This window comes from Rhinolophus ferrumequinum, chromosome 15 (assembly GCF_004115265.2).
Source record: "Rhinolophus ferrumequinum isolate MPI-CBG mRhiFer1 chromosome 15, mRhiFer1_v1.p, whole genome shotgun sequence".
In the NCBI taxonomy this organism is placed as follows: domain Eukaryota; kingdom Metazoa; phylum Chordata; class Mammalia; order Chiroptera; family Rhinolophidae; genus Rhinolophus; species Rhinolophus ferrumequinum.
In genome coordinates, this window is record NC_046298.1 from 33,999,742 (window position 1) to 34,012,182 (window position 12,441).

General features: G+C 47.2%; 1 protein-coding gene across 1 annotated transcript in view; it reads left to right on the plus strand.

Moving 5' to 3' along the window:
- The window catches only part of SPG7 (SPG7 matrix AAA peptidase subunit, paraplegin), a 30,434-nt gene continuing 17,993 nt past the window's right edge, over window positions 1-12,441 (plus strand). The window contains exons 1-6 of the mRNA XM_033128843.1: window positions 1-831; window positions 2,456-2,558; window positions 3,875-3,964; window positions 7,831-8,072; window positions 10,823-10,962; window positions 12,064-12,166. Of these exons, the coding sequence (XP_032984734.1) occupies window positions 649-831; window positions 2,456-2,558; window positions 3,875-3,964; window positions 7,831-8,072; window positions 10,823-10,962; window positions 12,064-12,166 (861 nt within the window). The 5' untranslated portion in view covers window positions 1-648. The remainder of the gene's footprint in view (window positions 832-2,455; window positions 2,559-3,874; window positions 3,965-7,830; window positions 8,073-10,822; window positions 10,963-12,063; window positions 12,167-12,441) is intronic.

Consider the following 12,441-nt stretch of genomic DNA (forward strand, 5'->3'; position numbering starts at 1 on the left):
AGAGAGTGGACTCTGGTGTCTGGGCCGTGATCCTGACCACCAGGGCTGGAATGACTTTCAGAACCGAGTCAGCGTGCCTCCAGAACAAGATAACTAGTTCAGGAGACGGTTATCTTACTCGAAAGTGAACATCTGTAGAACGAGATTCCAGACTGTGCCCGCGTCGGGGGTGCCCGGCGACCCTCCTTCTTAACGTCCTTCCTCTTAACCCGCGCCAGACCGCGCGCAGGGCCCTCTCCGCCCTCGCGGGGCCTCCCTCGTGCCAAGACGCAGCCAGGCTGGGTTCGGGGCCCGGCTGTGCTCGCACGTTCCCTCGCCGCGCTCCGTGACCCGGGACCTGCTGCGGCGAAGCCCGCCCCACCAGCGGCCCGGCGCCGACTCCCAATACCCTCCCTCCCCGGGCCGCCAGGCTGCACTTATACTCGCGGCGCTCAGCACAGGGCGGCACTTCACTAAGCCGCTTGGAAACCAGTCGGATACAGGGCGACTATAGGCAGCTCGACCCCAGAAGCCGAGACCAGGGGACATAGCAGTCTTGGAGGCGCCGACCGCGCAGGCGCCCTGAGTAGACCCTCCCGCCCCCCGCACCTCGACCGCGCAGGCGCTTGGAGGAGGCTCCCACCGCGCCGGGGCCGCTTCCGGGCCAACATGGCGGCCGCGTGGCTGTTGTTGCGCGCCCTCGGGCAGGGCCAGAGCCCGGGTCTGGAGAGGCTGCGGGGCCCCTGTTGGGGCTGGGGCTCAGGCCTCTCCGCCGGGGCTAGGAGGAGGTGGCCATACTTCGTCCACAGGCCTCCGATGGGTGTCGCCGGGGTTGAAGGCCGAGCCCTGCAGGTAACCCCGGTGGCGCAGAGGCCGCTCCGGCTGGGCCCGGGAGGAGCCGGCGCATCCGCAGAGGCTCCGGTTTGGGTGTTTTCAGCCTGTACTTCGTGGGTCAATATTTTTTACTGTTCTTTCTGGCTTTTTAAAATGGAATCTAGTGAGTTTCACCGTTTTCTAGCAGAGACGTATTTTACACGGGGCTCGCATTGATTCTGGAGCTCATCTCGGGATGAGTTCAGCGTGTTCCATACAGTAGCCCTCAGAGGTCGCCTGAGGGTTTTGTGTGAGCAAAATACCACGTAGCTGTATTCTCCTTTTGTCGTGTGGCTTCACACATTATTGACACACAAATTCATGGAGCACTCTCTATGTGAAGGCTGTGTTCCAGGCCCTGCTAAAGTTGACATTTCATCCTGAAAACAAAGATCCAAACTCCTGGTGCGTTTTTGGCTGTTTTTTTTTTCCAGCCCTCTCTTAGTTCAACCTTCACATTCTAGGTCGAAATTTATTATTGTTATATTTTCCCATAACTGGAGGACGAATTTGAATTATAATCCTATTCTAGATTACTGGCCACCTTCCTGAACGTGAGGGCAACTATAGATGTATTACAGTTGTTTTTTGGCTTGTTAGTTCTATTGAGAAGGAACATTATAATTCATTATCTTTAGTCTGACCCTATGCTTATTCTATGAAAGGAAGGGCTGAAGTACACAATTCACACATACTTGTGAAATCTAAACAGATTATCTCACCAATGGTTATAATCGTAATAAACTAAGGTGACCTGTTTAAACAGTCTTTGGGGCTGACTTTGAAGAATGACAATTTTCGTGTGTGTGCTATTTTTAACACACTGATATTCATTTATTGGTCTGAGTCCACATTCTGGGTTCTCTGTTGTATGACTTCTGGTCATCATTGAGCCAAGAATAGTAGTAGTAATTAAATGGGGCAATAATTGTATAGACTAGGAATTTTCATTCTGTTCCGTACTAAAGGAAATTGCATGTAATGTGCTTCTTACCAAAGAGCACTGAATTGAGCAAGGTGTTACTTTTCTCCATAGCAGCAGCAGGGCAGGGATGAGCTAAGGAAAAAATTAAAAATAAATAAAACAAATTAAGAAATTGCCAACACAGACACAGAAAAAGTTAAATTGGACCACCTTAACACGAAACACACTCAGGTGGGGGAATACTCATCTTGAAAACAGAACTTTGGAAATATAGACTGGTAAACTGCTGGATGTGTTCTACATGGAGTCGTCTGGAGATATCAGGAGCAAAGGCTCTGGGCAGTCACTGTGGCCTTTGAGAACTCTCCGCTTGGCATCCTGCAGCATAGTTGAACCTTGAGGCACAGAGTGGTAGCCAGTGCCCTGTGCCTTTAGTTCAGCGACTCTTTGCTTTGCTCTCTTGGCTTTTGATGTTTTGATTATCTTTTTTTCTTTTGATGTTTTGTCAAAACTTTGAAATCTCAGACTTTCTTCACATTTCAGGGCAATATAAACATTACAAATAAATAAATATTTGAGCTTTTAGGAAAGATTTTGCATCAGGGAATTAGTCCACGTTGGTTTGGTGTGCTGTTACGCTGGTATGACCAATCCTGACTTTCATTCTTTTTTTTTCAGAGTTTGCAATTGCGACCGCTAACCCCTACCTTTGAAGGGATCCATGGATTATTGTTGAAACAGCTTCTAGTCCAGAATCCAGTCAGACTCTGGAAGCTCTTAGGTGTGTATCTGTTGAAAGAGAAGTGACTGGCAGAGCCTGTGTCATTTGTATAAATTAGGATAAATTTGAATAAATTAGGATAATATTGCTGGTTTGACATTGACAGGAAAATGAAATCACCAAGAGATCCTTTGGCTTCTATTTATCGTGAGACCTTAGATGCTCTGAAATGAAATTTACTTAAAGGAAGATTGTCTGAGGTTTGAACAGACCATTTTTGCTTATTTTGAGTTGTCCTTTTTGTGTTTTTTTTTTTGGAAATTATGGTATATAGCAATAATTGGGCTGCTTGAAAAAACTTTGTCATATTCTCTAGCCAGCTCCAAGAACATTTGTAAGGATCTACAGAGAGGCTCACATGTTTTATATCCAGAAGGTAACTGAAAACATCCTGTAAATAGTTTGCTCTCACAATGGAGTTGCATGTACTGTTTAGTGAGACACTGATATCCTGCTGTCTTTCTTGATCGTAGGTCAGAGGACCTTAGGATTGACACCTGTAATTTTACTCCCCCCTTTATCCAGTTGGAACAGGGAAAAAGTAAAATCTTCTGACTCCTAATGTACATGAAACAGCCTGGTGCCCCCCATAGTCAGGGAGAGCTGTGACTTGCCAGCAGTTGGCACATCTGCTGTCTGTTTTCCCATTTAAATCTACACACGCACCCAGTGGCACACACTTCACCCTCCAACCAGCCTGATCTGTGTCGAGTGGCTATCAGGGTAGTTTCACTTGTGATTCTGTTAATGTCTGTGAAGAAAGGTACAGCTCGGTCATAGTTACGAGCATCTTTGCTTCCCCATCTTAAACACTGATTAGTTCAGACTTTGCACAAGACAGAGCCTTTTGTGTGAGGAGTGATGGTGATGGTGAGAGCTGGGTTGCTGCCTTACTGCGTGTACCAAAGCCACTTGTGTTGTTCATTTGTTTAAGTTCATTTAAAGTGACTATGTATTGAAGAGATTGTTCTCCAACAAACTCATGACACTTTTTCAAATTTATGTGTATAACTATTTTCATTCCCTTACATTGACTGATTTAAATTACAAATACTTAATAAGTTGAAGTAGCTTTGTATTCTATAATTAGTATATACTATACTAAGAATGAGAGAAGTAAATGCTTTATCTCAAACTTCTAAATCTTATGGATGTAGGTTTGTGTTTTGATTTGGTTGTTCGAGAATATACTATTTTCCTAGATGTCTCCCTGTAGTTGGAGATCTTTATTTTTTTATTGGGTTTTTTTTTCTTTTGCTTTTATTTTTTTATAGTTGCAGATCTTGAGTGTTAAATATTTTCCCTGTTCATTGTAGGTGGCACTTACTATTTTAACACTTCAAGGAAGAATCAGAAGACTAAGGACCATGATAAACCCAAGGGGAGGACCCCTGAAGATGATGAAGGTAGATCTATCTATCGGGTATTCTGGAATAATGGCTAGCTTGGTTGTCTTCACACGCACGTTCTAATCTAAGCAACAGCAGTCCTATCTTAAAAATAGAGCAAGCCTAGGCACCTGTCCGCCCCTTGCCCTGAACACACCTGCCCCCAGTCTCTAATGCGATTGCTGGATCCTTCCTGCCTGTCCTTTTAGAAACGCTTCCATCAGCACCTGTGTCCCTTGTCATCTTCCGAATGCCTATAGGCAGGCGGCATTTCTGTTCTCTGCATGGAAAGAGTGAATCTTGGATCTGTCCTGAACTCAAGGTTCTGGGGCAAGGAGGAAGGCACCAAGACTCCTTGGCTGAACCCACCCCCATTTACACCTGGTTAGTGTTGCCACTGCCTCCAGGCTTGAGAAGCAGCCCCAGGAGAGAGGAGGGTACAGTGTGTGGCCTTGAAGAAGGAGTAGGAAAGATCACTGTCCTATAAGACAACCACTGTGTGCCATTCAGTTCTTGCCCCAGCCCCCAGCCCCAGTTCACAGTGACCTCACTTGCAAATCTTAAGTCTCATCTCCGAATTAGGACTGAATGATCGTGTAAAGGGTAATAAAAAGGTAAGTTTGAACTGAGTTGACCTCTAAGGTGAAAGGTGGCTGCCAGGAGCTGATGATAATGGGAATTGCTAACCCTTATGAATGAATGAACAGGGGGCCGTGTATGGCTCAGCGTGTGTGAGAACACCAGGCTGGGTTTTTTTGTTTTTTGTTTTGAAACTTTTATTTATTTAAGTGTGTTTTTCCAGGACCCATCAGCTCCAAGTCAAGTAGTTGTTTCAATCTAGCTGTGGAGGGTGCAGCTCACAGTGGCCCATGTGGGGATTGAACCGGCAACCTTGTTATGAGCACTGCGCTCTAACCAACTAAGCTAACCGGCTGCCCCCCAGGCTGGTTTTTATTTGGAAAAAAATTGGACTTTTGTGAAGAAAATGGAAGAGGTGTTTATTGGAGTCAAAATTCAAACTGTCTTTTTATTGTTTTTAGAAATTCTTGCTAAAGTGCAAATCTGTCTTATTTAACACCCATCTGTAGCTTTTGAAAATTGTCGACCTTCACACTCTATGACCAGATGCTTGTTGAGTGACAGAATTGCTTCAAACCCTTTTCATGTGGGGTGTGGTGGAGTGTTACATGCAGAGCAGTGAGGAATGACCCTGGATTTGTGCACTGTAGCCATGCAGCCAGGAACACGGGACTCACAAGTTCAGTGTCTTAAATGTATCGAAAATAGACATTATGATCATATAAAGCCTCTGAATGAGAGATGTTAATGGCACGAGCCTCCTTCCGGTCAGTGTGTTGTAGCTCGTGTGATGACTGTCAGCATTGTTAATTAGGAAACAAGATTGAAAATTAAATATTTGAAATAGATGGTTTCTAAATAATTAGTACTCACCTGAGAACATACACTTGCTTTCCAAAATAAGTGGTAGGCTTTATTTAGCTGCCTTTTGTGAATGTGAGCTTTAAATATTAGATATATCATTATAATCTGTTATAACAAGGTATGATAATACTTAAAATTTACCTTCATGTTTTTAAAATGATTACTAGGACAGCTGCTCAGTAGGTTTCATTTGTGTTTTCTAAGCTGATTTAAAATGCTTTTGAATTCCTCTAAATTGATTGTTGCAGAGGAAGGTGGTGTGTTTGTGGGTGACGCCTCCAGGCAGTGCAGAGAGGAGCCGGTACACACTGAGTTCCAGCCGCACTCTTGTCTTTGGAGAAGTAACCACATGGCAGCTTGGCGTGGACGGCCCACCTGACCCAGGCTTTGGGCTGAGCCCTGTGTCTGTTCCAGGTCCTCCCTGCCCTTCCCCGGAGCAGACGAGCATGTTTGTGCTTCTGAAGGAACATATGGATGGTGTGGGGGATAAATAAATGGTTGAGGCTTTGGTTGCTGAAATAGGTCCGGGCCCATCTTGGGCAGAACTGGTGATGGGTTGTACATTTCTCAAAGGGCATCATTAAGGACAAGTCTGGTAAAATCTTGGAATGTTGTAAAAAAGTTGGAATGTTGGGAAGGAAGGGCCCACACTGCACAGGTGGGTGCTGCACAAGTAGTTCCAGGGCCTCCTTGTGTGAACGGATGTAAGGACTGATGGTTGTAAGGACTGGGGTACGTGGGCCATGAGACCATGGAAAGCACCATATAAATAAAATACAGCACCTGCTCTTCATCCCAGCAGATGAGGGGACTTATCTGATTGGGGAGTTTGGGAGGAATACTGTGGCCTGGCCTTTGGTGGGACACTAAAACTCAGCCCACCTGCAGACCTCTTTCCCAGCTGTGCTCTGGGCTGAAGACAGGTGACCCCTGCATGTGTTCCTCGTCTCTCTCCAAAGGTTTCTCTCTCCCTCCTTCCTGGAGCATTTTTCCGTCCACTGCCTGCTGAGGTCTACTCACCTTCCCCCAAGGTTTCCTTGGTCTCAAGATCACGGGCTGAATCTTCTGTCTTTTTTCCATCCCCAAGAATTGAGCATGAGGCTGTCTGTATCCTAAGTAGGGTATTAATAACTGACTAGTGTGATTTGGGGGGATTTATCTAATGGATCTGAGAAAGAATTGGTCTTTAGAGAATATTCTAGAAGTAAGTGGTCCCTAATATTTTTGTAAAGATTAAATAACGTATCTTACACTTTAAGTGTACTATTTTCAAATTTATGTAACATACAACTTATTTGAATGTTACTCATTCTGATAAATAACAAGTTCAGGATGGTGGCTGTGGGGTTGGGAGAGGGCATATGGGGTCTTCAGAGGGGTCGGATGGTGTTATTTCTTAAGGCAGGTGATGGTAAAAAGTATTTGTTTTATTGTTATTAATACATGTGCCATAAATACTCTGTTGATGCTGTTTAGTATCTAATCAAAGCTTGGCTGCCTGAATTCCTCATAGCCTGGGTCAGATGTGCTCTCAGTGAGGGCGTTTACTGTGTAGCTGCACCGCGTGGTGGTCCTAGGAAGTTTTTTGACTTTAAAAATAATTTCTTGGCCGGCCACGTGGCTCAGGCGGTTGAAGCTCCATGCTCCTAACTACGAAGGCTGCCGGTTCGATTCCCACATGGGCCAGTGGACTCTCAATCACAAGGTTGCCGGTTCAACTCCTCGAGTCCCGCAAGGGATGGTTGAACACAGCACCTTGAGCTGAGCTGCCTCCCGATGGCTCAGTTGGTTGGAGCTCAGTTGGTTGGGCTCTCAACCACAAGGTTGATTCCTCAAATCCCGCAAGAGATGGTGGGCTGTGCCCCCTGCAACTAGCGACAGCAACTGGACCTGGACCTGAGCTACACCTTCCACAACTAAGACTGAAAGGACAACAACTTGAAGCTGAATGGCACCCTCCACAACTAAGATTGAAAGGACAACAGCTTGACTTGGAACAAAGTCCTGGAAGTACACACTGTTCCCCAATAAAGTCCCGTTCCCTTTCCCCAATAATTAAAAAAAAAAGTATTCTAATGTACTGCCAGGGTTGAGAGTTGAGAACCACTGGTACACCAGAGAAGAACTTTCCATGGTAAGAAAATGACTGTTCCCTCTCTTTCCTGGAGTAAATATCTTTTAAAAAAAAATAAATAAAAGCGATTTCTTGTTTTCTGAGCAGTGGGGCCCCTGAATGGAATGTTGGTGACCTCGAATGGCTTGTGATGAGTGTTAATCTTGAATCACTGTTGAAAAAAAGTCCGAAATGTGGGATCGTGTGGGAGAGGAGACACCACGATCTCAGCGTTGAGCTTTCCTGACAAAAACACGGAGGACACTGAGGGCGGGCTGGGCCTGTGGCCTAGGCCTGCGTCTAACGCCCCTCTGGTCCCGGCTCGCAGAGGAGAGGAGGCGCAAGGAGAGGGAGGACCAGATGTACCGCGAGCGGCTGCGCACCTTGTTCGTCATCGCTGTTGTCATGAGCCTGCTGAATGCGCTCAGCACCAGCGGGGGCAACATTTCCTGGAACGACTTTGTCAACGAGATGCTGGCCAAGGGCGAAGTGCAGCGGGTCCAGGTGGTGCCCGAGAGTGACGTGGTGGAAGTGTACCTGCATCCTGGAGCCGTGGTGTTCGGGCGGCCTGTGAGTGAGGGCATGTGTGCGCCCCTTTTTCAGGGTGGTTGTCCTGTGTTAGGTATTCTTAAAACAAGATATGAGCCTCTTGATGTAAAGGAGAGTTTGTTGAAGTTTTTTTGAGCGGTGGCCCACTAAGATGGAGTTTGAAATGGGGAGAGGCAGAGTTGTCTCCAGACAGAAGCTAGTGGTTCCCACAGCTGCTGTGGTCGCTGTGTACAGAGAGGAAGAGATGAAGCAGTGACAGAGTGGCCACAGTGGTGACTCCCTGGCACGAGGGACTAAGGAGAGAGGAACCAACTGTAGCCCTCAGCTTTTGCTCAGTCCGTCTGGGCGAGTGGCGTGGCGCTGGCTGGTGGTCAGCAGACAGGGTAGTTTTGGCAGGTGCAGGTGTGTTGAGGTGACTGGGGGTTGGTTGGCCAAGCAGAAATCTCTCGGGGTGGGGGGCAGGGGCAGGAAACGAACAGCACTCCGAGGCGGTGGCTAAGAGTCAGGAGTCAGGCAAGGGCTGGTCCTTGGACAGGAGCAGGAAAGAAAGGGACCCTGCTCAGCTCCCAGCTTAGGCACCCCCGCACCCCTACCAGCCTCAGGAGAGAACCCCAGCATGGTCAGAACTGGAGAGTGGTGCCCTAGTGAGAGGAGAGGTGGCAAACACTGCAGAGGGATTGGGAGGGTGGGATTTTGTACCAAGTAGAGGGTTGGGCATCAAAAATGGGGAGTGACACACCCTAGTAACAGTGGCCTAGTTGTCTGGCACTGCTGGGAAATGAGGTGGGGCATGTAGAAACTGGGCCCCAAAAGCTTCACTGTGAAAACCCTGGTGTGGAAATGAATCGCTCTCTCCAATCTCTGATTCCCCCTTTCTCATTGTCCAGTAACCACGCACCATTGTCAGGCCCAAGAAAGGTACCACTGATACTAGAATATTTTCTGAAGGACTTTCCCTGTTCATGTTTCTCAGTCGTCTTAGTATTGACCTTAGAGACTGTTTTTGTTAGTATTTTAATCCAGGATCCAATCAAGGATCGTGGATTATACTGTCATGTTTCTTTAGTCTCCTTCCCATTTTTTATTAAAAGTTTGCACAGTGGGAAAACTACACCGAGTAAAACCATGCCCCTGTCTCCACACTGGGACACAGACAGGCGTTCTGAGTTTGATTCACTCCGTTTCCCTGGAACACGGGTTTACTCTTTTCTGCAGCGTATTCTCTCCCTTACAGCAGGATGGCATGGTATCCCAGCGCATGCCCTACGAGCACTCCAGTCTCTGCTCTGGGTTTTGAATAGGGTTGACTGGTCCGTGGAGCTCTCGTCCTGCCTGAGCATGCTCAGTTGGTGCCACGCAGCCCAGAGCGTTTCTCTTTCAGATCAGATCTCAGGCAAGGTGTTCACAGCTGGTTGTCAGTTGACAAGGGCTTATAATTTAGTTAGGCTGACAGGATCAACACAGAGTCCGCTAAACAATAAAAGTGAGATTCCAGTGCACTTAGAAATGAGCAATCATGATGGAGGCTGCCTGGCCCTGAGTACTGACTGACCTGGGTGGCTGCTGCAGGGCCGTGCAGGAGTCAGCAGATGATTCGGGCCCAGGTGGCCAGAGAAAGCTTTAGACAGGACGTGGGAGTTGAATTGGCTCCTGGACTCATACATACGTTTTACTCTTGGAGCTTGCATGGAAAGAGAGTCATTTCTACATTTTTCCTTTCTATGCAAATTGGGAACGCTGTTTACAGGGCCAGGCCAGGTTTGAGTCCAGATCAGACATTTGGGGTTAATTAGCCGTTAGGTTAATCCAGCAACTGAGGCCGCCCGGGTTCCAGCACAGACCGTGGTCCCTGTGTGGTGACTGGGGGGTCCTCTCGTCTGCCTCTCCACTTGGCCTGTCCCCCATGACGTGGTGCCTGGCCGGCTGCTCTCATAGTGACAATCATTCCTCAAGAAATCTTCTGAAACTCTTAAGAGCCAGGGGGACATCTGGTTGCTCAGTTTCGATTCTAAGAGTGTGTTTAGAATCTGAGCTTAGAACAGTTGAATGCTGGATAGTGTGTGGACCAGGCACGTAGGAAAATGAGTGGGACGGGTGTGGCACAGTGGGTGCTGGTGGGAAGAATGAGGCCCGCCCCACCCGTCCTTCTGATCCTTAGGGGTTCTGCAGATGTTTCTTCTAAGGGGGCTCCAGACAAGCTCAGGAGCGATCCATCCCTGTGACCAGGTCAACTCACCGTGAAGGGACTTGGGGACCTAGTGTGGACTCCTGGCCTGGTTTTGAGTCTCTTTCTCTAAGGCCTGTGTACCTGGGGGAGGAGGTGATTTTGCTTCAGGGAACTCTCTGCCTGCTCATTCTTCCTTAGTCTTTGCTCTATCCAGAAAAGGTTTGCTGAGAAAAAATACATTGAGTTGAATTTCAGATTCAGCCAGTGGTTAAACACAAACACTTGCATTTCTCGCTTTAGTAAGTGAATTGTGCATCCCCAATGCAGCACTGCAGGCTTGTGGCTGTGTCTCTGTGCTCTGCACACTTGGCTGAGTGAGGCAGGGTGCTGAGTGTAAAACACACACGCCTCCCTCCATTTTCTTAAAATGTTCCTATTAGTGAAAACAGAGAAAGCATATCTATTGAAATTTTGTTGTAATGATGTTGGAGAAAATGAAAACTTTCTAGACGTGGAATAGTTTCTGAATGACATCTGTATATTGAGGGATCAGCAGTCTGTCCTATTTGTCACTCTCACAGTTCCTTCTGCCTTCTGCCCCCAGAGGCTGGCCTTGATGTACCGAATGCAGGTGGCAAATATCGACAAGTTTGAAGAGAAGCTTCGAGCGGCTGAAGATGAGCTGAATATCGAAGGCAAGGACAGGATCCCGGTTACCTATAAGCGTACAGGCTTCTTTGGAAAGTATGTTGGTCATTTTTGTTGGCTCCTGAACTAAAATAGGCTTGGCTTTGTAATGTGAGAAACAAACCACAAGCAAAAATCTCAAACTGGCCTTCCTACAGTTAACTAGACCCCCTTGTGGGAGGAGAAACAAACCTGTGCGTGAGTGACATAACGCTGGAAAATTTGGAAACGTGTGAGGCTGTTGAGATTGGTTTTAGTCACTTTCTTTAGTTGTCTGTTGCATTTCTGAATTTAGCACGTTGTGGGGTTGCTGGCTTCTACAAATACAAAAATGTAATAGAAAGGGGAGAAGCATGGATGGCTAGCAAAAATTCTTGGTTCCGTGTTATAGAGAGAAATAAAGCCTGGGGGGGTGAGGGGGTGGCCCGTGTGTCGAGGGACTGCAGACTCCTTAGTAGGAGCAGATCAGTCAGCACAGTTGGGGTTCTGACTGCACTCTGGGACCAACAGTGGCTGAAAGCCGTGAGCACAGAGGTTTACTTGTGGACATGCTTTGTAATTCTGATAAGACGCAGAGTGCCAGTGACTGTGAACATGCCTGTGAAATGATGGGTCTCTCAATTCTACAACCCACTGGCTCCTGAAGGCTCGGGGCTCTGAGGCTGCACCTCTGGTTTATTGTAGGAATGACAGGGTACAGGGCAGATGGGTGGCTTCCCCTCTTCATGGACGGCTGACACCATAAAGTGTACTCTCTATTCCAGGCTTACTGCCTTACTAACCAAAATTAATGGCCTACTTTTGAAAACAAAATATATTGAACGTGAAAACCTGCTCTTGTTGGTTTGTTAATTATCACAAGGTTCTAGATTGCAGGCTGAGTGTGTGGCGTCAGTTCTTCTGGCTTCATGCCATGGTAATATAACTGTATGTCCAGTGTATCCACGCGCCATCTGACAGTTTGGGAAAACCTGAGAACTATGGAAGAGGATAGTTGGTGAGAACTGGACAGGGAAACCCATTTTCACGACCGTTTATTCTACACATTGCTCTTGGAGGGAGGGGTTGCTCTTCTCATGTTTGAAATGTCCGTGGTCCCTGCCTTTGTTAGGCGTGACTGCCTTCTGAGCCTATAACTGCCTCTCTTTCTCCCACCAGTGCCCTCTATGCCTTGGGGATGACAGCAGTTGGCCTGGCCATCCTGTGGTATATTTTCCGTCTGGCTGGAATGACGGGAAGGGAAGGAGGATTCAGTGCTTTTGTAAGTTGTACAGATCATTTTGCACTGAACTTGTGGTCTTAGGATTTGTCTGTGTTTGTTCTTGCTGAATGCTTTCCCTGTAAACAACAGAATAAGTGAGAATTAACCTATTGCAGGGGCCTGCCTGGAGCCATAATTTGGCAGCTCATCTTTCCTTCTGCTTGGCTGCCTGGAGGGTGTACGGTAACCAGCTTTAACTGAGGCCCCCTCTGTCTGACTTGTGGGGTGCCTGAGCCAAGGGAGTTTATAGGGCAGCTTATTCTGCAGTTTTCAGC